This window comes from Acinonyx jubatus, chromosome E4, assembly GCF_027475565.1.
Source record: "Acinonyx jubatus isolate Ajub_Pintada_27869175 chromosome E4, VMU_Ajub_asm_v1.0, whole genome shotgun sequence".
Taxonomy (NCBI): Eukaryota; Metazoa; Chordata; class Mammalia; order Carnivora; family Felidae; genus Acinonyx; species Acinonyx jubatus.
This window is the reverse complement of record NC_069395.1, coordinates 11,561,807-11,584,821: the sequence shown is the minus strand read 5'-3', so window position 1 is coordinate 11,584,821 and position 23,015 is coordinate 11,561,807. Positions and strand designations below refer to the sequence as shown.

At 43.4% G+C, this 23,015-nt stretch overlaps 1 protein-coding gene across 3 annotated transcripts in view; it reads left to right on the top strand.

The window, feature by feature from the left end:
- MARK1 (microtubule affinity regulating kinase 1) overlaps positions 1 to 23,015 on the top strand; it is a 117,560-nt gene that overhangs the window by 82,806 nt on the left and 11,739 nt on the right. For 2 of the 3 annotated variants that reach the window (XM_027075000.2, XM_027074999.2), the window contains exons 10-16: positions 8,830 to 8,929; positions 9,968 to 10,080; positions 12,600 to 12,753; positions 13,053 to 13,246; positions 19,927 to 20,027; positions 21,317 to 21,481; positions 22,617 to 22,868. In XM_027075000.2, the coding sequence (XP_026930801.1) occupies positions 8,830 to 8,929; positions 9,968 to 10,080; positions 12,600 to 12,753; positions 13,053 to 13,246; positions 19,927 to 20,027; positions 21,317 to 21,481; positions 22,617 to 22,868 (1,079 nt within the window). Of the gene's footprint in view, positions 1 to 8,817; positions 8,930 to 9,967; positions 10,081 to 12,599; positions 12,754 to 13,052; positions 13,247 to 19,926; positions 20,028 to 21,316; positions 21,482 to 22,616; positions 22,869 to 23,015 lie in introns of those variants that run through there. The other variant, XM_053209327.1, reaches the window with a different exon arrangement.

Here is a 23,015-nt window from a genome sequence, read left to right as displayed (position 1 = left end):
AGATATTTTTTACTGACTTACTTGTTTAAACGTGATTACTTCCTTCCTATAATTTTTGTGGGTTTTTTTTTCCTTTGAGGGTAAAAGAGTATGTTATCAGTGTTTTCGTACAGAGGCCTGCCTTCTTTAATATTATTACTTTTCTAAAATTGTTTTTTGGGGCGCCTGGGTGGCTCCATCGGTTAAGCGTCCGACTTCAGCTCAGGTCACAATCTCACAGTATGTGAGTTCGAGCCCCGCGTCAGGCTCTGGGCTGACAGCTCGGAACCTGGAGCCTGCTGCCGATTCTGTGTCTCCCTCTCTCTCTGCCTCTCCCCTGCTCATGCTCTGTCTGTCTCTGTCTCAAAAATAAATTAAAAAAAAAAAAAACATTAAAATTATCTTTAACCATTATTCATAGAAAGTTACGTGAGGGGCGCCTGGGTGGCTCAGTCGGTTAAGCGTCCGACTTCAGCTCAGGTCATGATCTCACGGTCCGTGAGTTCGAGCCCCGCGTCGGGCTCTGTGCTGACAGCTCAGAGCCTGGAGCCTGCTTTGGATTCTGTGTCTCCCTCTCTCTCTGCCCCTCCCCTATTCATGCTCTGTCTCTGTCTCAAAAATAAATAAACGTTAAAAAAAAAAAAAATTAAGAAAGTTACGTGAAATAGTGAAAAAAGTTAAAATTGTTGACTCTCATATCAGTTCTAAAATTTTATGGCAACAGGGGGCTCAGTCAGAGGAACATGACGACTCTTGATCTTGGGGTCATGAGTTTAAGCCCCACGTTGGGTGTAGAGCTTACTTAACAAAAATAAAGACTATTTTAAAAATAAGTAAAATTTTATGGCAACTTGAATCTTTCTTAATCCTGCTTGACCCACTTTTATCATAGGAACCTAGTTTACCTGAATGTCACTTAATAAAATGTTCACAGTTGAGGCATCCGCTTAACTAATGAGAAGAGCAAAAAGAACATACAAAAATGATTATGGATGTTACAAATCCCTTAGACAGTTGATATGATGTACTTAGTCACTTAAAGATGATTAATTTACAGTAGCCACATACTTAAGTCATTCATCCTTAGTAGCGTTAAGATGCAAAAGATGAAAGTATTGGAATTCTGGGTTGAATTTTAAAGCCAAATTACTGCATTAAAACATTTGATCATCAGAGTCTCAACGCTATGTATTTGAGTATAGACTGGAACCTTCTGTTCCAGCTTATCAAAACTAAGTTTTCCAGCCACAGAACCATGAGTCTGCATCGGAAATATTATCATAATGTTGCAGATATCACTGTACCAAGGCTAGTCCGCCTTTGTAGGCTAGTTCCCGGAAATAACTTTCCAAAGAAACCTGACACCGTTTAAAAAAAAGAAAGAAAGAAGAGAAAAGAAAAAGAAAAGAAAAGAAAAAAAGATTGCTAATACCAAACCTTGAGAAACTCCCCTTGAAATAGCAATAATGTCAAAAATCATTTGAGTCTTCACTTCCGTTTTTCGTACCAACTTTAGTAGCGACTGTACAGCAAAAAAATCCTTAAGCTCTAAAAAAAAAACCCCACAGTTTGCAAAACCCTAATCTTGAGTGTGTAAACATAAATTTTTGTACGGTAGTAATGTTTCCGTGTTGTGTTGCATTCTTTTTTTCTTTTTTCTTTTAACTTAAAAGGTTTTGGGTCGGGTACTTCTCTTCTTTATCATAAACGTGAGCTCCTTCCTTGCCAGTAGCAATGTTGTTCTCTTTGGGTTAGTTGTTTCCATGGTCTTTACTAATAATAATGTGATACGCTTTTTTTCCCTTTGGGATATATGCTTAGATATATTCTCCAGGGTGTAATTAGTGCGTCAGAGGGTGTAAACAGTCTGACAGGTCTTCTGTATCCTTGCTACAAGATTGAATGTGACCTAAGGCATTTGAAGGTATCTGTTCTCCACCTGGATTCAGTATTCGATGTAATAATTTCCCACATTTGATGCCTTTATGGTAGTTATATGGCTTGTCATAATTGCCTTAATTTATCTTTATTTCACCTGAGATAATGCTTAGTATTTTTAATGACTAGGTTAACTGTGCTTTTTTACATAGAAGCTCTCTGTGTCTTTGAACCGCTAGTCTAATGGAGTCTGGTTAATCAGCCTTACCGGATTTGTAACATCTTAATATGAAATATTTCCTCTGTTAATTCTTATATGTAAAAACAAATGAAACTTTGTGAATTTTTTTCAGTGCTACTTGAGTGTCAAGAGTTACTGATTAGAGCAAACAGTAGTCTTTCTTCACTATATAATTTGTTAATATTGAAGTTCAATTTAAGAATCTTATTATCTTGTTATCTTACTAAACTTCTAATTTAACTCTGATATCTTCCTCTTCTCAAATATAATTGCTACTTCATTAAAGTATTTCTTAAAGCCTTATATATTAAGTACCTAATTTATCGCCCATGATAATAAAATGAATGAAATTACTGCTTGACCTCTAGTTGTTTCTAGATCTAAATGGCTGCATAATTTTTCCAAGTTGTGTATGAATGCTGTCAGAGCTTGCTCACTGCACTAATAACAGGAGGGATAATATCACACAGGATTTTTAAAGGATTTGTGTTTTATATTATACACTATGGTACTTTTTTCCCTATTTATTGGAATATTGGTGTGTCTAGATATTTTTATTAGAAAGAAACTGATCACGTTTTTCTGCTATCCCCTCTGTGTATGTCCTTAATTTTCCCAGTTCTTAACCAGAATGGACTGTGTTACCTCTCAAAATAATGCAAAAAATTTGAGCCTAAGGCAAAGCTCCTCTTTCTGGCGCTTTCTCTGTCATCTATGTTTCTCCTCAAAAAAAGTATTTATTTTTGCTTTAACACCTTTTCAGCTGCTGCTAAGGTAGTCTTGCAAATCTTGCTTGGGTCTGCCCAATACAAGAGGCAATAAAGCAAAAAATAGTAATAATAACAACCTTTTTTAAAAAAATGAAAGAGGGGCGCCTGGGTGGCTCAGTCGGTTAAGCGGCCGACTTCGGCTCAGCTGATGATCTCGCAGTCCGTGAGTTCGAGCCCCGTGTCGGGCTCTATGCTGACAGCTCAGAGCCTAGAGCCTGTTTCAGATTCTGTGTCTCCCTCTCTCTGACCCTCCCCTGCTCATGCTCTTTCTCTCTGTCTCAAAAATATAAAAAAAAAAATTTTTTTAAATAAATAGATGAAAGATTTCTACATACAGATTCAGAAGTATATGGTGAACTTTTACAGGGGTTAAAACCATTTAAGAAAAATTTCCATCTGGCAATCCTGAAGTCCATAAATTTTTAATGTGAACCTAAGGTATAAGTTGTGTATTTCCACTGTTAATTTCTTTCTTGATAATTCATCTGAATCAGTTATTTTGGTAGAATTTCTAGCAAATAGTCATCTGTGTCCATTGGCAGTGGTGGCTGGAGCGAGCTCTCTCTTGTTCGGTTTGGAATCTTGTTTGACCTCTTGTTTCTCATTTTGAGATATCTCAGGGGGGGCCTGGCTGGCTCAGTTGGTAGAGCATGTGGATGTGACTCTTGATCTTGGAGTCATGAGTTCAAGCCCCACGTTGGGCTTAGAGATTACTTCGAGGGGAGAGAGGGGAGAGAGAGGAGAGAGAGAGATGCCCAGGTGGCCCAGTCAGTTGGGCGTCCAACTCTTGCTTTTGACTCAGGCCCTGATCTCCTGGTTCCTGGGATCGAGCCCCATGCCGGGCTCTGTGCTAGTGGTGCAGAGCCTGCTTAGGATTTTCTCTCTTCCTCTCTCTCTCAAAATAAATGAGCATTTTTTAAAGAGAGAAACCGAGATCTCAAATGAAATCTGAAGTGGGTTCATTTATTTGGCAGGTCTAGCGTGCTGTGCGGCCTTGAACTGCGCCTGTAGCCACACGGCGAGGGCTACGTGACCACTCGCCTGGCCCGCAGCACCTCCGTTTCCGAGGGCCTTTCTGCCTTGGCCTCGGGGCAAACCCTGGCTCCCACAGAAGAAGTGTTTAGGGCATGAGGTTCACACAGCTAAGAACAGCTTCTTGCACATGGGTCTTCCCTCTTCTACATCCATAGTTTGCTGTTCCCTGTGCCTTATTCTTGGAAAAGACCTTCACATTTAGAATTAAGAGTTTATGCCTCTACGCGTTCCTTTAAGCAGATTTTCTTTCCCACCTTTACCTTCCATTCCTTTTGCCAAAGGAAAATTTTCTTCAGATGATTCTTATTTTGCCTTGAAATCCAACTACCTTTGTGAGACAGACTGTGCTGGGTGGACCCTTGGCAATCCCCAGTGACGACAGTAAGAAACAAAGGACGGCAAAACCGCGTTCCTTCTCTCCTCGCTGCCCTGGTGTCTCCATATCCCTGGGATTTCCCCCACTTTCCCTGGATGAGCCTTGCCTCAGATCTAACTTTGTGTGAGGACCAGCGGGGTTCCTTCTCCTGCTACGTCTCCTCAGATTGTTCCTCTCACAGCGCCTGGGTGGCTCGGTCGGTTAAGCGTCCGACTTGTGGTTTCAGCTCAAGTCATGATCTCATGGTTCCTGAGTTCAAGCCCCTCATCAGGCTCTGTGCTGACAGCGTGGAACCTGCTTGGGATCCATTCATTCATTCTCTCTCTCTCTCTCTTTCTCTGTCTCTCTCTCTCAAAATAAATAAACGTTAAAAAAAAAATGTTGTGTAACATCCATGTTGGTGAAATGTAGCATTTCTCCATCGCCCATCACGTCATGTTTAAATCCAGTCATCTGAAGATACTAACTTTATCTCCCATTCTTCTGTATTTTTCCACGTTACCTTGGTTCCGAGTCAGAGAAGGGAGCTTCCTCACTGTTTCCTCCTGAATTCTTCTGCCTTGACTCTTCCACCAACCCAGATTCTCCCGGTGTTTCCAGAGTCACTTCACATTCTCTCTCCTTATGATTCCTTCCCTGAAAACCCCAGCCCACACCACAAGTCGCCCCTTTGCCCTTTATTAATAAGCACAATATGCACTGCTAATAGCACAGTTTTGAATAATTAATTCTGTCGTGTGTTCAGATACTTTCAGGTTTCAGGAGCAAATCTTATTTCCCCAGGTAAAAGACAAGTTGCCTGCGGGTTGTGGCCCACACACGTTTTTCTCCTTGATGACGACAGACACACAATGGTTATGAAACAAACACCAAGCAAGCACAGTGTAATTGAGAAATATCCGGAAATTTGGAGTATCTTCATTTTGCTTTTAATTGCCCATCTTCCAGCTAGCAAATCTGTTACTGCTCCTGCGTTTCTCACTTAATTCACGGATACAGTGTTGTTTATTCCACCAGGCGCCTGACTTAGAATCCTCAGAACCCTTTTGGATTCCAGCCTTTCTTTCCCTCGTTCCCAGAACAAATTCTGTCATCAGGTGCTTCGAATGATACCTCTGTAGCTCTTCCTTCTTCAGTGTCCTCAGGCCCAGCGCAGCCCTCGGTTGTCTGTCTCCCGGAAGTTCTAGCGGCTTCCTCAGCCGTCTTCGTTGCTAAGCTCCTCTCAACATGTCATTGTACCCGGGGCTTCTGTAGCAGCCTTATTTTAAAATATTGCCCAGGGCCGCATCGCATGGGTGGCTCAGTCGGTTAAGCGTCTGACTTCAGCTCAGGTCATGACCTCATGGTGCGTGAGGTCGAGCCCCGCATCAGGCTCTCTGCTCTCAGCACAGAGCCCACTTCGGTCCCTGTCTCTTTCTCTCTCTGCCCAGCTCGTGCTTTCTGCTCGTGCTTTCTGTCTCAAAAATAAATAAAAACATCAAAAATAAAACAAAATATTGCCCAGTCCAAACGCAGCACCAAGCGTGTGTGCTGAGAAAGGTAGTGAAGGCCCAGTCTTTATCCTCAAAGGCTTTAACTTCAGTGAAGCAGATCCCTGTGTGCCTCTCATAGCTCTCTCCTTCAGAAAAGCTCCCTCTTCTGTCCCGTCCAGCCTCCACTCTGCTGACACCTTTGTCTCACAGCCTCTGTACGTGTATCTCCCATTTTAGAAAAAGGCACCCTTCAAGCCCGCAGTCCCTGCCTAGAATCCCTCGTGTTCCTCCCTTTCCGGCCCGACTTTGTAAAAAGTAGATCCGCTTACACTGCGCGTGTCCTCGCCTGTGCCTTATTTCTCAGTGGCCCCTCTGCTCCCCTGAAACCTCCCTCAGGGACGCCACTCGTGTTTGCTCCTAAACACAGCAGGTTACTTTTTTATTATCACCTTCTTTGACAGGACCTCCTCGATAAACTCGCCTTGGGGCACCTGGGTGGCTCGGTCAGTTGAGCGTCCAGCTCTTGATTTCAGCTCGGGTCACGATCACGCGATTGGTTCATGGCATCGAGCCCCTGGTCAGACTCTATGATGACAGTGCAGAGTCTGCTTGGGATTCTCTAACCGTCTCCTCTCTCTCTCTGTCCCTCCGCTGCTCATGTGCTCACTCGCTCTCAAAATAAATAAGTGAAACATTTTTAAAAACTAAAAACTCTTGCCTTTCCTTCCGTGTCACACTGTGCAGATTTCCCTCCTCCACTCACTTCTCGGGTCACTTTTCTCTCTAACCCTTAAATGCCACTGTTCCGTGGGGCTGTGCCGTGGACCCCCCTCTACTTCTTCCGACTCTGTTTGGGATTCCTGGAGAATCCACAGCTTCTGACGTCATGTGTCAGCTGCTTCCTGAATCTCCGTCCTCAGCCCAGATTCCTCTTGAGCTTCTCTGGAGCTCACAGAACATTACAGAACATGTCTATCTGGATATCTATCCGCCAGCACCTCAAACTCCTCTGCTCCAACGCTCAGCCGCCTCTTTCCCCATCCAGTCTCCTCCTCTTTCTGAATTTGCTCTCCCAATAGGTGGTGTCCACGTCTACTCCGTCGTCTATACCAGGAACCTGGGCATCATCTTCTCTTCCTCTGAACGGTCCCACATCCTCATTCCCCCTCGTATCCAGTCACGAAGTTTTCTTGATTTTTACCAGCCCAGTATTGAAAATCCGTCCTTTCCCCTCGCCACTGCCTCCGTTTAATTCAGACAGGCATCACCTCTCTCCTAGATTCTTGCTAAAGCCTCTTAGCTGACTTCTGGGCCTCCAGTCACGAACCCCTCTGGTTCACTCTCCACACACTGGCCAGAGAGACTTCAAAATCACACCCTCCAGACGTGCCCCTTAGGTGACTGAAAGAAACCCTATTAATATTCTACCCTCATCTTGCCTCCCCACCCATCTCACCGGTCGTACTGAACTCGCTGTCCGCCAGACACGCACCCCTGCCGTTTGCCCTTGGGCGTCTGCCCGTGTGGCCTGCGTTCTCCCTTCCACTCCCTTGTCATGTGATGGACTCTTACTCTTCCAGAATCTTTCACTTGCTGCAGATCTGACTGTGACAAGTCTCATCCCACTCGTTATTATCTTCAGTCTGTTAACATTGCCATCTTGAACTTGAGAACATCACCAAGGATGTAATTTGAGTTTCTGTGAGTTCGTTTACTCTAGATCCCTCCTGTAATGATTATCTGTCCTTTTGTGGTTGGCCTATTTCACTTAGAAATGTCCTCAAGTTTCATCCGTGCTACAGCATATGGATTTCCTTCTGTTTTAAGGCTAAGTAACATTCCGTTGTGTGTATAGACGACATCTTCTTTACGCATTCATCCATCAGACGCCTGGGTTGCTTCACACCTTGGCTGTTGTGAGGAAAGCTGTGGTGAACACGGGGGTGCAGATACCCCTCAAGATCCCGTTCTCAGTTCTTGTGGGCATAAACCCAGAGGTGGGATTACCAGATCATATTTATAGGTCTGGTGGTACCTTTTGAGGAGCCTCCACACTGTTCGCCGAAGGAGAAACACCGTCGTGCAGGCACAGTGGCAGCACCCACGGGCTCCTGTTCTCCACGTCCTCACCAACACTTGTTACTTTCACTTTTTTCTATAGTAGCCATCCTGACAGAAGTGAGGTGATACCTCGTTGTGGTTTTTATTTCCCTGATGTTTAGTGATGTTAGATTAGTGACCTTTTCATAGGGTTATTGGCTCTTGGTGTATATTCTTTTGGAGAAATATCTATCCAAGTCCTTTGCCCATTTTTGAATTGGGCAGTTTTGTTGTTAGTGAATTGTCAGATTTCCCATATGTATTCTGCATATTAACCCCTTCTCCAATATATGTTTGTGAACATTTTCCCCATTCCGTAGGATGCCCCCAATTAGGTTGCCTTTTAACAAACCGGGACTGCTCGAATTCGCACCTCTCCTGGTTTTGACTCTAATTCACACCAGTCCCTGTTTTCATCCCCATCCTTGCTCATCCCTGAGTCTGGCTTCCATTCTGACATTCTGACCACTCTCCCCTTCCACATTCTCTGAGCCGTCTTTACTTACTAACCCTGTCTTCCATTCCCCATGGTGTCTGCTTTCCAAACGCTTTTATAAGTGGTGGTTTTAAAATGCAGGTGTATAAGTATACATTGGGTAGAAGACCAGGAAAAATGAATACTCTCTTCACTAATCTTAAATGCAATAGGATGAAGCAAAGGTTGAAATCACTGGGTTCTGAGATTAAAACTTGCAAATGAGATAATATTCCTTTTAGAGGAATATGGGCAGCAGGTTATTTTGAATCCATACATTCAGGGAGTGTGCGTGACGATAGTTGTCACTGTCACGAGGTATGTAAGTGTGTCCCAAAGCCTCACCCCTCTTTCGGCCTGGCAATCAACCTGCAGACTGACTTTAGATTGAAAACATCATGATTCTTGCTGAGTGAACCCAAAAATTTCACACTAAAAATAGAGCTAAAATAAGTGGTGGAATGTTCTGATTGGCCAAACATAATGTAAAGTTTATTTCCTAGCAAATAATGAAAGATCGGTGGATGAACGTCGGTCACGAAGAAGAAGAACTAAAGCCATATTCTGAGCCTGAACCAGATTTCAATGACACGAAACGGATAGGTAAGTATTTAAATACTGGGAGACGTGCTGGCCCTACACTGTAAGAGACCTGCACTCTACCAAAATAGTGTTTAAAAACATAAATAGGAAATCGTTTTTATTTGGAAAACACTTGCATTGTCATCTTTTCTTTCCCTGAATTTTCACCAAACGTTACAATTTCAAGTTTGTCCTCATGTATTTTAAAATCCATTTCAGTTCTTGACAACAGTGATACAGAAGTTAAAATAATGTAGATAAACCTAGTTCTTTTCTTTCAGCAAATCCCTAACAGGAGGAATGGTTTAAGTATCAGCACTGATCAGACTGATAAGTATCAGCAAAACATAGCGTGTATTTTAACCAAAAATGTGGAGGCACTTGAGCTGAGGGGATGAACACTTTGGCTCTCCCTTTCTATTTTCCGGCGTCTCGGCGGGGTGCATCCTCCCACACCCAGCCGCGCTCTGCTTCCAACCTGTTCTCTGCAACTCTGTCTCCGTTACCAAAGCCAGCAGAAACTCACAGCTGACTCATCTCAACCGTGCCTCCTCTCTGTCTCGAGAGCAGAGGGGCAAGGGAGGCGTGTTCTAGGGTGTTAGGAATCGGCTCAGAACAACTGCGGGATTCAAGCCTCCCAAAGAAGAATCAGCCTGCCTTCAGATCAGAAAGTAGGAGTTGTTAGGAGATGAGAGAAACCACTCCATGGGTGGGGGACGGTGTGTTAACAGATAGAGAAAAAGAAAGAAGGGGTTTTGTGTGTGTCGCAGATGGATAGTGTGTCTCTGGCTGAACAGAGGAGCTCAGGAATGTGTTAGGTGGTGAGAAGCGGGCTAGGCACGTGAATGTGGATCCCATGGTGTAGTTTCTGTATGAAAAATTGTGACTGTATAGCATCTGAATATGCAGTATCTGTGTGTTAATAATACAGAAGTTTTGGTAGTTAATGTTACTCTTTAAAATTCCAGAATTTTTCATATCTTGTGTTGGCAAACTTACATTTGTTGGTTTGTTTACTAAAATAAACCCATTTTCAGAAAATTTGCATTTTTTTTCTAGACATCATGGTCACCATGGGTTTTGCGCGAGATGAGATAAATGACGCCTTAATAAATCAGAAATATGATGAAGTTATGGCTACGTATATTCTACTAGGTAGAAAACCACCTGAAGTAAGTTCTTTACCTTTTCAGATTAATGTCAACTGTTTCTTGAGACAAGTGACAACTAAGATATAATGTTAGCACATCTGTTCTGTATGGTATGGAAAATAATATAAAGGCCCTAACATTCTTATTTTTCGAGTTCAAACTCTAGATGCTAAGTTATGAGCTGATTTCATTTCCAAGTACCAGGGGGGATTTCTGCTATGCAAGAGCAGACCAAGTACCTTGCTTAGCTCCGAGGGGCACACACAGTCTAGTCTTTGAGAATGAGAGCCCCCAGGGTTGTGTCTCCAGAAACAACAGCCCTGCACAAAGGAACATGGTTATTCTGGGTGTGCAGGAAGACGAGATGGAAGGAAGGGATGGCATTTAAAACAAAACATGTATCTGAAGTGATTTGAGTAGGTGGGAACCCAGGAAAATGTTGTTTGGTGGTATTTTGCCGTCTAGAACATCCAGTGGCTCTGATCCTTGCAATGGGGAATTCTCAGGGCCGGGAGAGATCTGTATAATAAGGAGATAGATTCAGGTCAGGAATAACTGTGTACAGATGGTGGTTGAACCATAAAACCAAACAGTCCTTTGGCACAGCAAAAATAAAGGTATGAATTGAGAGTCAAGAACAGAGCCGAGAACATTGACAGCTTGTTAATGATTAGATACCTGTGGGAGGCACTTTGTGGAATAGACTGAAATTCTCTTTAATTAGACGGTAGCTGTTGGCGAAGCAGTACATTCAGCTGACGTTTACGGACTCTGCCGTGTTCTGCTCGCAAGGAGCCCTCGTTCTAGAGGGGGTCGCAGTCAGCGGTGCGCTTACAGCGTGCCGCTGCTCTGGTCGGGGGCAGGTGCGGGGCGCTCCAGGACAGACAGGACGACAGACATCCACAGCAGGCCGACACGTCAGAGGTAGAATTAGCAGTACTTGGCGGCCTGTTGGAAATGAGGCCGAGGGACCCTCAGATTTGTAGCACAGGTGACTGGTTTTGTGAGACGTATTTGCCGGGATACGAAAAGAGTGGATTTCAGGGGGAAGATGAAGGTTTGTTCAACTTGAGGTGGGTGAATTTGAGATTCCCCTTGGGTGGAGCTCTTCAGTAGACACTTGGGTGTAAAGGTCTGGGTTGGAGGGAGTGTGAGAAGCAGCAGTAATACATTTGCGAGCTGTCGTCAGAGGAGCACGGCACTAACGTGCCAGCCGCTGTTCTGAGGACTTCGCACGTGGTAACTCATCTGTCCCTCTCTGGCCCTGCCAGCTGGGTACTGCCATTCCAGTGGGGGGAGGAGCTCAATGGAGACACGAACAGCTGGAGAAGCGGTATCAAAGAAGGCAAATCAAGAGAAGTTTAAGAAGTGGGAAATAGTAAAATGGTTGTTTCTAAAGTCTTTGACTTATTTCTACGTACGTGTTGAGATTTCACTCCTGAGATCTTTAATTTTCCTCTTAAGCAAGCACTGGCGTCATAAGTATAGAGCCCAGCCCGTGCATGAATTGAAATGAAGTTTGAATTGTATCGAATACAAACAAATGAGGCTACTCTAAGTAGTAAGAGCCTGAACTCTGGAGCCAGGTTCACTGGGTTTGAATCCCCACCCCTCCTCCACCCCAGCACGGCTGCTAACTATCAACTTGGGCACTTTCCTTAATTTCTCTGTGCTTCCGATCCCTGCTCCGTGAAATGAGGATAGCAGTACCTACGTCTGAGGGTCATTGAGAGGGTTAAATGAACTAATACTTGCACAGTTCCTAAAACAGTTTCTGGCACTTTACTGTGTGTTCCGTGTTATCTGTTACCACTTCCATCAGCATAACTCTGCTATTTGTCGTTAGTAACTTTACATATCATTTACATTTTCCCTTGGGATGCCAGTGACTCAGTCAGAAGTTTGCAGGCAACAAACCTCTTGTGGTTACAAGGAGAGGGCTAGTGTATCGACCCCCTATTCACTGTGCTTATCGAAATAGATGTAGTCTCTAAATCAGAGTCAATAAACCAAATTTTGTTCTGTAAGTGTGGTAGGAAAAAAAAAAAAGCGGATGTTTGAAGTTAAAATTTTAGATTTCATCCTAAATTTGAATTCCAACTATGCCTGAGTTTGAATCCCAAAGATTGCCCTTGGTCCTCCTAACCTCAGTTTTTCCATCTGTAAAGTTCAGGTTAGTAAACAATTGAATCTATTGTAATGACTACACAAAGTAACGTAGAAAGAGCCTGCTTAGCAAGACACCTACTATATGATAACCATTCAGTAAGTGGTAACTGGTCTTTGGTGTTTTGACTAAACTAAGGATCCCAAACCACTTGTACAAGGTAACAGAAGGGCGCACGGACTCGTGGAGACCCACTGTACCCAGTTCTCTCCCTTCCTGGTTGCCAACTCACAGTTCTGTGTCCAAACTGATTTTTCTTTTCGGTTCTGATTACTCTTCGTATGGCTTGGGATAGATTGGAAAACCAGGAGTGCATATTGTTTGCATAAACATTTTTCTTTTAAAATCCTTGCGGTCTGTCTTCTCCTTATAGTTTGAAGGCGGCGAGTCGTTATCTAGCGGAAGCTTGTGTCAGAGGTCACGGCCCAGCAGTGACCTGAACAACAGCAGCCTCCAGTCCCCTGCTCACCTGAAGGTCCAGCGAAGCATCTCAGCAAACCAGAAGCAGCGGCGTTTCAGTGATCATGGTGGGGAGAAGTCAAACCAGTGAAAAGACACCAGTCCTGCCCAAACTTGTGTTTATCGAGAACTCCGCACTCATGTGTTTATGTGCTTGTATCATCTGTTATCACAGATTTCTATTATTGCATGATTAATAGAATCCCCCTTTTAGGGACTGACCTAACTTTTATAATCAAACAGTTTAATGTTAGTTCCAAGTGTAAAATATAGAAGGAAGGATATTTTTAACTTAGAGGTTTTGTTCACCAGGAGAAACTGTGTCTGAGGATCTTCGGCTAACTGTGCTTTCTTAATGTGTTTATAGCTGGGCCCTCCATTCCCCCTGCCGTGTCATACACCAAGAGGCCTCAGGCTAACAGCGTGGAGAGTGAACAGAAAGACGAGTGGGACAAGGACTTAGCTCGGAAACTTGGCAGCACTACGGTTGGGTCAAAAAGTGAGGTGACTGCAAGTCCTCTTGTGGGGCCGGAAAGGAAAAAGTCTTCAACTATCCCTAGTGTGAGTGAACATTCTGGCACGTTGCAATTTGTTGTCAGATGGCTTTTGAAAAAAATAATCTTGGAAACCATCCTTTTAAAAAACATGTTTCGGGACGCCTGGGTGACTCAGTCAGTTAGGCGTCTGACTCTTGATTTCGGCTCAAGTCATGATCTCGTGGTCATGGGATCGAGCCCCACATCGGGCTCTGTGTGAACAATGTGGAGCCTGCTTGGGATTCTCTCTCTCTCTCTCTCTCTCTCCCTCTCTGTCTGCCCCTCCTCTCTCTCTCTCTCTTTCTCTGTCTCAAATAAAAAATAAAAATAAAAGATTCAGAAAGACAGAAGCCAGAAGGAAAACCTACTCCTGGACTCACTAAAGTGTGAAACACACACACCAAAACCAAGTGAAAACTTCTGGAAAGTTTCCAGGATAAGGTAGAAGATGACCTTAACAGGAACAAAATTCAAACTGACATCAGATTTCTCAACAGTAGCACGAATGCAGGAAGACAAGTAGAGTGATATGTTTTAAGAACTTAAAGAGACGCACACTGAACCCAGAGTTTTGTACGTAGCCAAATTGTCGTTTCAGTGTGAAAGTCCGATAAGCACGTTCTTAGGCAGCAGATATCTCCGTGGCCTCGTTACGTAGTGACCTGTTTGGAAACACTGTGGTGTGAGGAGAGCCGTACTCTGACAGGAAGAGAAATGAATCTGCGGTGTCGCTGGAAAATGTATGCAGTTGAACATGATGAAATAACTGGTTCAGGTGTGTATGTGGTGACAGACACACACACAAAATGAAAATTCAGAACCGACATTGTGGACAATACCCAGGAAGTAAGAATGGGGTGGAGATTAAAAGAAAAGGAGCCCACGCCTTTCAGCAAAAGATAAGATCAGAATAAGTTCTAAAAAAAGTCATGGGAGGGGGCGCATCTGGGTGGCTCAGTCGGTTGGGCGCCCGGCTTTCGATTTCAGCTCCGGTCGTGATCCCAGGATCGAGCCCCGTGTCTGGCTCCACACTGAGCATGGGGCCTAAGATTCTCTCTCTCCTTCTACCCCTCTCCCCAGCTTGTGCACTCTCTCTCTCTTGCTCTCTCTCGAAAAAAAAAAAAAGAAAAAAGAGGAACAGTAGCATTGAGCAAACATGAGTTCAGGAACTTAGGGACAAACAACGTAAGAACAGAAATAGAACTTACAGCTTTTAAACCAACAGAAGAAAAAAAATTGGTTTAGCCTAGGGAAAGTAGGAAAAGAGAAGAAAAGGGAAGAAAGTACTTTAAATAGAAACATGAAGTAGAATACCAGAAAACCCAGCACAACCCTAATTGCAAAGGGGTTAAAACTCCCTAGCACCAACTGTCTCATGTAGTTCGTTGAAACCATATCTTTTTAAAACATGTGATTTGATTGTCGCTGCCTAGACTCTGAAATAGGTGTGCATAACCATTTTCAGAACAGATAAATGTAATCACTCTACCTGCCCACTGATCTGTTTGGAAATGCTTTTTAACTCTAATAGAGTTTAAGACGTCATTAAGAAAAGTAGTTTTCCCAGGCAGGCCATCATTTTCCCTTACCTAAACATCCGCTACAGGACACTTTCTGGAGCATCATCACCCCACAGCACAGAAAGAAAGAAACTGGTCCCTTATTTTCTGCCACCGCCCTATAGCGATCTGTCATTCCACTGGGCTGGATCTTACTTTCCCGTCGATATACTCAGCTGCCTCTTTCCTCCCATTTCCATGTGGTACTCTTGTCTGAAGTTCCCCCCTCACGTTATGAAAATGCCATTCGTACAGGTCATTTCCAGCCCCACCTCCTGGATCGAGTGTCCTGGGACTGAGCACTCCGGATCTCGTCAGTCTTTCTGATTGTCGTATCGTGTCATCAAGCTCTCAGCTGGATGCTGTCTTGTATTGTTGGCTGTCGCTTCCCCATGTAAACCTTCTCTCCCCTTGTTTATAATCTCCTCCTGTGTGTCGACATGCTGATTCCTCAGAATCGTTGGTGCTGAGGCATGTGTGGCTTTTCAAAGCATGTTTAGTAAAGAGGGCATAACAACTCTGACACTGGTTTAAATTCAAGGTACTTATGCCACACTTCTTTATCATCTTTAAGGAAAAAAACAACACAAGCCAAAAGATTCTCATAGAGAAATTTTGTTCTGAGCCCCTTGGTTCTAAATTTATCTTCATTTACTGTATTAATTTTGGCAATGCAAGAAACCAAAATAATACATTTTGTTTGATTTTAACAGTTCAGAAATGTCTCAAGAAAAATTAACAGTTTACCCTACCTTCCATTCTCCACTTCCAATGTGACTAGTGTTATCATTTGGGAGAAATTCCTTTATAGGTTTTCCTTTTTAAAGAACACATAAATGAATATACGTGTACGTGAGGGATTTGCTTTTTATAAAAATGAGATCATACTATATCCGTTACATTTTAATTTTCTCACTTAAAATATCATCAGGTCCTTGTACATCTGAACACCCGGAGCCACTGCGGTCTCTTGAGGGCCTGCACATTCTCTCCTCGGTACCGACAGACGCGTGTGTCACAGTTTATTCCCCTGTCCGTGCGGTGTTTAGAGTTTTCAGCTTTTCAGAGTATTTGTCCTTGGATACATAACGTCATTACTGTATTTCTCTAAATACCTTCTCAGAAGTTTGGTTTCTGGGTGACCAGGTTTTTTTAACCTCAGGTGGCTCACCCCAGTCTCCAGTGTCCCTGAGTGCACAAGCCACCCCCCTCACTGCCACCCCCTCATCCAGGGCCCCGGTGCTAATGTTGGGCGCTAATGCACGCTCCTGGCTATGTGCATACCCTTGGAACATGCACAGTTAAATTTTTAACAGACGCTACCAGCATAATTTCGATGGCTGGAGTAATTAGAGTAATTCTATCTCCACAAGCTCATCAACAACTGGATATTAATCGACCTTTAAAATCGTTGCCTGAGGGCCGGAAAATCAAAAAAGTGTATCCTTTTTGCCATTAATTTGCATTTTCCAGACTACGGTGACATTGATGGCATGGCCCACAAAGCATAAAATGTTTGTCATCTGACTCCTCACACAAAGTTTCCTGATCCCAAAATACAAAAGCCAGATACACAGCTCTGATCCCTTTCCTTTGAAGTAATGTCCAGGAGGAAGGAACTGAGCATTTACAATCCAGGTGCTGTCACATTATGAAATATTGGTTGAAAAAATAAACATTTTTACCCTTGATTCTATTAATTTGTAAAATGGAGTATAATAGGGGTGGGCACCTAGGTGGCTCAGTCAGTTGAATGTCCGACTTCATCTCAGGTCAGGATCTCCCGATTCATGGGTTTAAGCCCCGCATCGGGCTCTGTGCTGACAGCTAAGAGCCTGGCCCTGGTTTCGGATTCTGTGTCTCCCTCTCTCTCTGCCCCTCCCCGGCTCACACGCACGCACGTACGCGCTTTCTCTGTCTCTGTCTCTCAAAAATAAAAAATGTTTAAACTTTTAAACAAAAAATGGAATATAACAGAAAATATTTAATGCACTCAAATGGCATGACATGGCTTTTCACTTTCTTTTTTCCTAAGTTTTTATTTAAATTCCAGTTAGTTAACGTGCAGTGTAATATTAACTTCAGGTGAACAATACAGTGATTCCATATTGCCATACAACACCTGGTGCTGATCACAAGTGCCCTTAATCCCCACCCCCTGTTTTCCCTGTCCCCCCTCCCACCTCCCTTCCGATGGCTTTTTGCTTTCTGATGGAAAAATAAATCATGAAATGAATAGATAATTTAGTAAGTCATGTAGTTTAGCAGTACTTTTTTAAGTTTTTGTTTTTTTTTTTTTCCTTGAGAGAGAGAGAGACAGAGACTCCCAAGCAGGCTCCACACTGTCAGTGCAGTCTGATGCAGGGCTCGATCTCACGAACTGTGAGGCCGTGACCTGAGCCAAAACCAAGGGTTGGACGCTTAACCTACTGAGCCACCCACGCACCCCAACAGCACTTTTAATGTTTATGAATTAGAAACCTTTTAAACCAGTAGTAAAATTTCTTACTTGTCAGTCTGCATTACTTAACATTGGTCTACTGTATGACTTAAGGGTGATACTGACAGGCTATAGAGAGCAGTGGGGGCAGGTCTGAGGTAAAGAGTTAAATAGATGTAATGGTTGGTGAAATTTGTTGGTTATCTGTATCATCTCTTTTATTTTTCGTCACCCACAACATCACAGACTCTAAACGATGGGAGTGTTTCTCTTTGTGAAAGACCTTAGGACTCTTTCTGCAGTAATAGGCAGGAAAAACAAACAATATTCTTCCCTTCCAGAAACTCCCATCCAAAAATTTTGCGCGTAGCAGTTAATGGTAAGCTCTTGGCTAGTCTAGAAATGTGGAAGCCAGATGTTGAGTTTTGAAGATGCAAATATGTTACGCTGTTTGTTCTTTTTTTTAACTTTTTATTTATTTTTGAGACAGGGAGAGACAGAGCATGAACGGGGGAGGGTCAGAGAGAGAGGGAGACACAGAATCTGAAACCGGCTCCAGGCTCTGAGCAGTCAGCACAGAGCCTGACGCGGGGCTCGAACTCACGGACAGTGAGATCATAACCTGAGCCGAAGTCGGACGCTTAACCGACTGAGCCACCCAGGCGCCCCAGTTATGCTGTTTTTTAATCAAAAGACAATAAAACTTGAAAATGTGTTTTTCAATGATATTCGTCACATATGCTAAGTAATACAAAATAGAAAATTTTGTGTCTTGTAAAAAATGCTATTAATCACCATCTTTAAAAGAACAAGGGAAAGGAGAAACTACTTTCAGGGAGACTCGGAAAGGTTAAGATAATGATTATAAAATAAAATGTTTTACATAAAAATTACAGTGTGATTATATAACATGCGGTCTAGTATAAAATAAGCCCAGGGGGTTGTCTACAGGGGTTGGTTTCTTAGGAAATGCAGAAAAATTTGTATATCCCCTTTAGGGAAGTTGCCAAGCTGAGAGTTAAGGGGTCTGCAAGGGTAGTTTCTCTCTAGGTCCCAAATCCTAAACAAAAAGAGCCTTACTTGTTCATCAGCCATCAGAGCTTTGTTATGTGAACTGGGAAAGTCAGTTCTAAAAGTTAGTTTTACAGATGAACCTGTATCACATGGAGTCAGTGAACCTGTGTTTCTATAACTTGTGCATGATCCTCGGCTGTTTGCCTGGCGGCGGTGGGGGGGGGGGGGGGGGGCGCTGCTACCCCCAGTGTCACTGGCATCCAGGGGCAAAGAGAAGGGAGGTGGCGTGGGAAGATCCCGAATCCAGAAGGCACAGTTTTGAAGGAGACACTGTTCACCCATCACACTTGGAGAAACAAAATAGTGTTACTGAAAATGGCCAGAGACAATTGGCCAGGAATTTGTGCACAATTAGGTTGCTCCTGTGACAATACAGCCCAAATGATGAAATCATCAAAAGTAAAGGTTTTTTTTAAGAACTGTAATGCAAGCTAGTTTCATAATGCATCTCTCCATGGTGAAACCTGAGTTGTCTGCCTTCACTTAATGTGGACAGTGTCTTACCTAAAAACATATTCTTCATAATCGTAGTCTGTTTTGCTGCCGTACTTTTATAGCTTTTAGTTTTTGTTTTTTGTGTAAATGGTGACAAAATTCCTTCCACCCAGGAGCCTGCACTTTTGAAGAGTTTGAAATCTGCACTTTAACAGTTTTGTTTATATGAGGCTTTTTTGTTCCTCCAAACTTAGTTGAAGCATATATCTATTAGCTTTCTTGCCGTTATGATTAAACACATTTTAAGTTGGTTATGTATTTTAGAGAAGAGTGAAAGTTCGATTAGCCAGAAATAGGGTATTTTTTTCTGTTGGAATAAGGATTCAACAGAAGATTATGTACCCCTTTTGGAAGTCATTCCTGTACAGTTTAGTACTAGTAACTAGTTGGGATTTGGGCAGGCACGACAGCAGGGGTTATAGATCAGTGCTTGTGTGCATGACAAGGAGATTCTGTCCCTTTTTGCCTATTCCCTCTCATTTCTCCAGAACTTCTCAGACTCGGCTTGCCTCCTGGCTAAGACCTGCAATGAGGGAATGTCCTGAGGCTCTGCACACGCACACTGTTGGTGGCCGCAGCAGGGCATGTCTCTGACCCTGGAGATTTAGTCCCCTTAACATTACCATTGACTGGGGTGGGGTGGGGGGGTCCCCTGAGCAGGTGAAGAATGGCAGCCTGCAGGTTTCCAGGGGGCCGCCATTGTCACCACCACAGGTTTCCGGTTTGTGGTGATGTTTCTCGTGGAGTCGTCTCTTGCCCCTGGTTCCATAGCACTGCCTGTACCCCTGCCCCCACCCTTCTCCGGACCACCAGCTTAAAGGGAAGAATAAAAATCCAGCTTCCTTGTTGCTTCCAAACACCTGCTCACTGCTGCTGTAGAGGACGAGCTAAAATCATACGAGCTTGTTAGGCTTTGCCTTTCACTCCTACAATCTGAGAGAGAGGGGGTGAGGGGGGTGTGGGGGGAGGGAGGGAGGAGTGGGTGAGATCGAGCTTATTAATGTAAGGTTCTGATAAATGAAAATGCTGCCATGGATTTTTTTTCTTCAAAGTCCTTTGCACCTTAAATTCATTTCTTTGACTTTCCACAGCTACAGCTACAATTTTAAGATGGCTTTTTTTTTTTCCTTCTTAAAGAGCAATGTCTATCCTGGAGGTAGCATGGCAAGAAGGAACACGTATGTGTGTGAAAGGAGTGCAGATCGATACGTGGCATTGCAGAACGGAAAAGACAGCAGGTACCTATCACAGCGCCACATGGTGCTGTCTTTGTCATCCTCGTGCAGGACTGCTCTTGCGCAAAGAGGAGCCGAACGGGTCAAGAGGAAAAGGGAGCACTAGAGAGAATGGTTGCAAGCAAGCGCTCTAACGAAGGCATCTCCCCTCCTGTACCAGAATGGAAGGATGGGAACCTACTTTGGGGAAAGAGGAGATAAATGCTCTTACCCCGAGCTTTGCTAGATAAAATCTGGTAGTAAGTGTTCCCCTGTAACAAAGCACATCATACTAATCATCCTAATCTGATCTTAATTTCAGTCTCGTTCTCTTATCTACGTGCTGCTTCCTTTTTATCTTTGACTTCATTTTTTTTTAACCTTTGTTTCTTACCCTTCCCCCTCCCATCAGGCCATTGTTGTATCCAAATAATGAAGGTCTGCTTTTTCTTCCTCTAAAATGTGGCCATCTTAACTGATGATTGAGAACCATAGAATTCTCAACATGTTTTATTTTCAAGAATGATAAATCATATTATTTTTATTATTTAAGAAATTTAGCTTCTTTTCATCGTGAGTTGTAAGGACTATTCGCCAATATAGTACCAAAGTGCAGGGAGCCTGTTCAAATAAAATTCCGTTCTTAGCCCCATTCCTCGTCATTTCAGTGGACTGGACAGGGCATGCTTACCACTGGTCTCCTCTGCATTAACGGACATGTAAAGTGTTATTATAAGGCATGCAAAGTAAATGTATTATCCTCAGATAGAAGATCCTTCAGGCTAGAAAAGGAGCTGAGGATTGATTTCTGACGTATTACTTTTCCTATACCAAGTCCTAATCTGTAGCTCCTTTGACCTATGACAGTTAACCTATTGATTAATAATATGAGCTGAAAACATTTTGATGATGTTTCTGGAGACTGTATTTTTGCTGTAATTACGAATTCCTATTGGATGAGGGACAATAAACCACAGCAGCATGTTACATCAAACTCTTAAGTGTTGGGAAGTGGAAAAGGTCTCTGATCATAAAAGGAACTTCATGCCTTCTCAGATTCGCATTTGTAGAGCAAGCGTGTGTGAGATCTTTTCAGTGGAAGGTGGTGGTAAATTCATTCTGTACCTTTTTGGCAAGAATACGGTTTTGTTATTCACGAATGACGCCACTAATGTAAATTCTTTTAAGTGTCTCAGTCATGAAAGGTACAGTCGATTTAGATTTTTAAAGGTCTGTTTCTTAAATTTTAGTAAACTGCAGTTTCTCTTCTTTTTTACATTTCCATGGTCTTCTCCACTGTTTTCTGTCGAAAGCCTTACGGAGATGTCCGCAAGTAGCATATCTTCTGCAGGCTCGGCTGTGGCTTCTGCTGTCCCCTCGGCTCGACCACGCCACCAGAAGTCTATGTCCACTTCTGGCCACCCTGTTAAAGTTACACTGCCAACCATCAAAGACGGCTCTGAAGCTTACCGGCCCGGGTAACGCGCTGGGTGCACCTCATTTCAAAACATAGCACCAGGGGCGCCTGGGTGGCTCAGTCGGTTAAGCATCCGACTCTGGATTTTGGTCATCATACTCTCATGGTTCGTGAGTTCGAGCCCTGTGTCGGGCTCTGCACTGACAGCGTGGAGCCTGCTTGGGATTCTCTCTCCCTCTCTCTGTGTCTGTGTGTGTGTGTGTGTGTCTCAAAAATAAATAAGTAAATATTAAAACAAAAATACATGATAGGCACCATCGCATTAAGAACTTTCTGAGAAGATTCGGTATCTGTAGCAAAGGGAAAAGTTGAATCGTAACATAAACATACCACATTCCTACCTGTTTTCAAAAATGTTGCTTATGACTTAAATCATTTCCTAGAGGAATTTTCTGTAAGGATCTTGTTTTAAATCCATCCCTGAAGTATTGCTGCCTGATTTGTCATTCAGGTAAATTGAATTTTTTATGATCTAACAACAAAAATACTTGAGACTGAGAATGGAGACTTCTGGCTAACCCTGGCTGCTGCCCGGTACCTTTTTGAAGTAAAACCAGACTTTTTGTTTCTCTGTCAGGGAAACAGATGATCTCAAAGAGCCCTTTTAGGTACAAAATGATATGCCTGTTTTTCTAGTATTTGTCTATGCTGGGATTTCTCCAATTCAGGAACATCTTTAGTTTGGTTCGTTATTCGTATTGGTGATGTCCTGTAGCATCGTGCTGTCCCTGAGGCCTAGCTTGTAAATAGAAAATGACTCCATTCAGATGCTTTCTGATAAATAGTAAAATCCATGTTCCACGTTGCTGAACGGTTGAAATTAAGAGAATAGTAAAAAAATATACATGCAGCAGCCCCAGTCTGCCATTCCTGATACTGAAGGGTATTTGTATCCTTGTTTCAGTAGCTTCTCAATCCTTAATAACTGTATTTTTATAAAAGGCGTTTAGTTGCAAACTGAAATGTTATCCCTGTCCGTGCAGTGATACCCTAAGTGCAGCTAACGCGTGGATGTCTAACATGAGCAGAGAAAACGGGGCCTAACGGAAGTAGCCATGGCAAGGTTCGGGTAGTTTCTAGCAGGAGAGCTCTCTCTGCCATTGTTGTGAATAATAGATCTTCATTTGTCCCCACAGGGCGACCCAGCGAGCGCCTGCTGCTTCCCCATCTGCTCACAGTATTAGTGCCAGCACCCCAGACCGAACCCGCTTCCCCCGGGGGAGCTCCAGCCGCAGTACTTTCCACGGCGAACAGCTCCGGGAGCGCCGCAGCGCCGCACACAACGGGCCACCCGCTTCCCCTTCCCACGAGACGGGCGCCTTCGCACACGCCAGGAGGGGAACGTCAACGGGTATAATAAGCAAAATAACATCCAAATTCGTGCGCAGGTCAGTACCGAGGTGCTGTGGTGTTTGGCTTCCTCTCGGAATTAGAAAGGAGACTTGCTTTTGTTTTGTTTTGTTTTCTTTAATCTTTGCGGTGATTTTCCAGAGTGGTTTCCTGGTATTTCACCAGAGCCCCTCTTTTACAGAAGT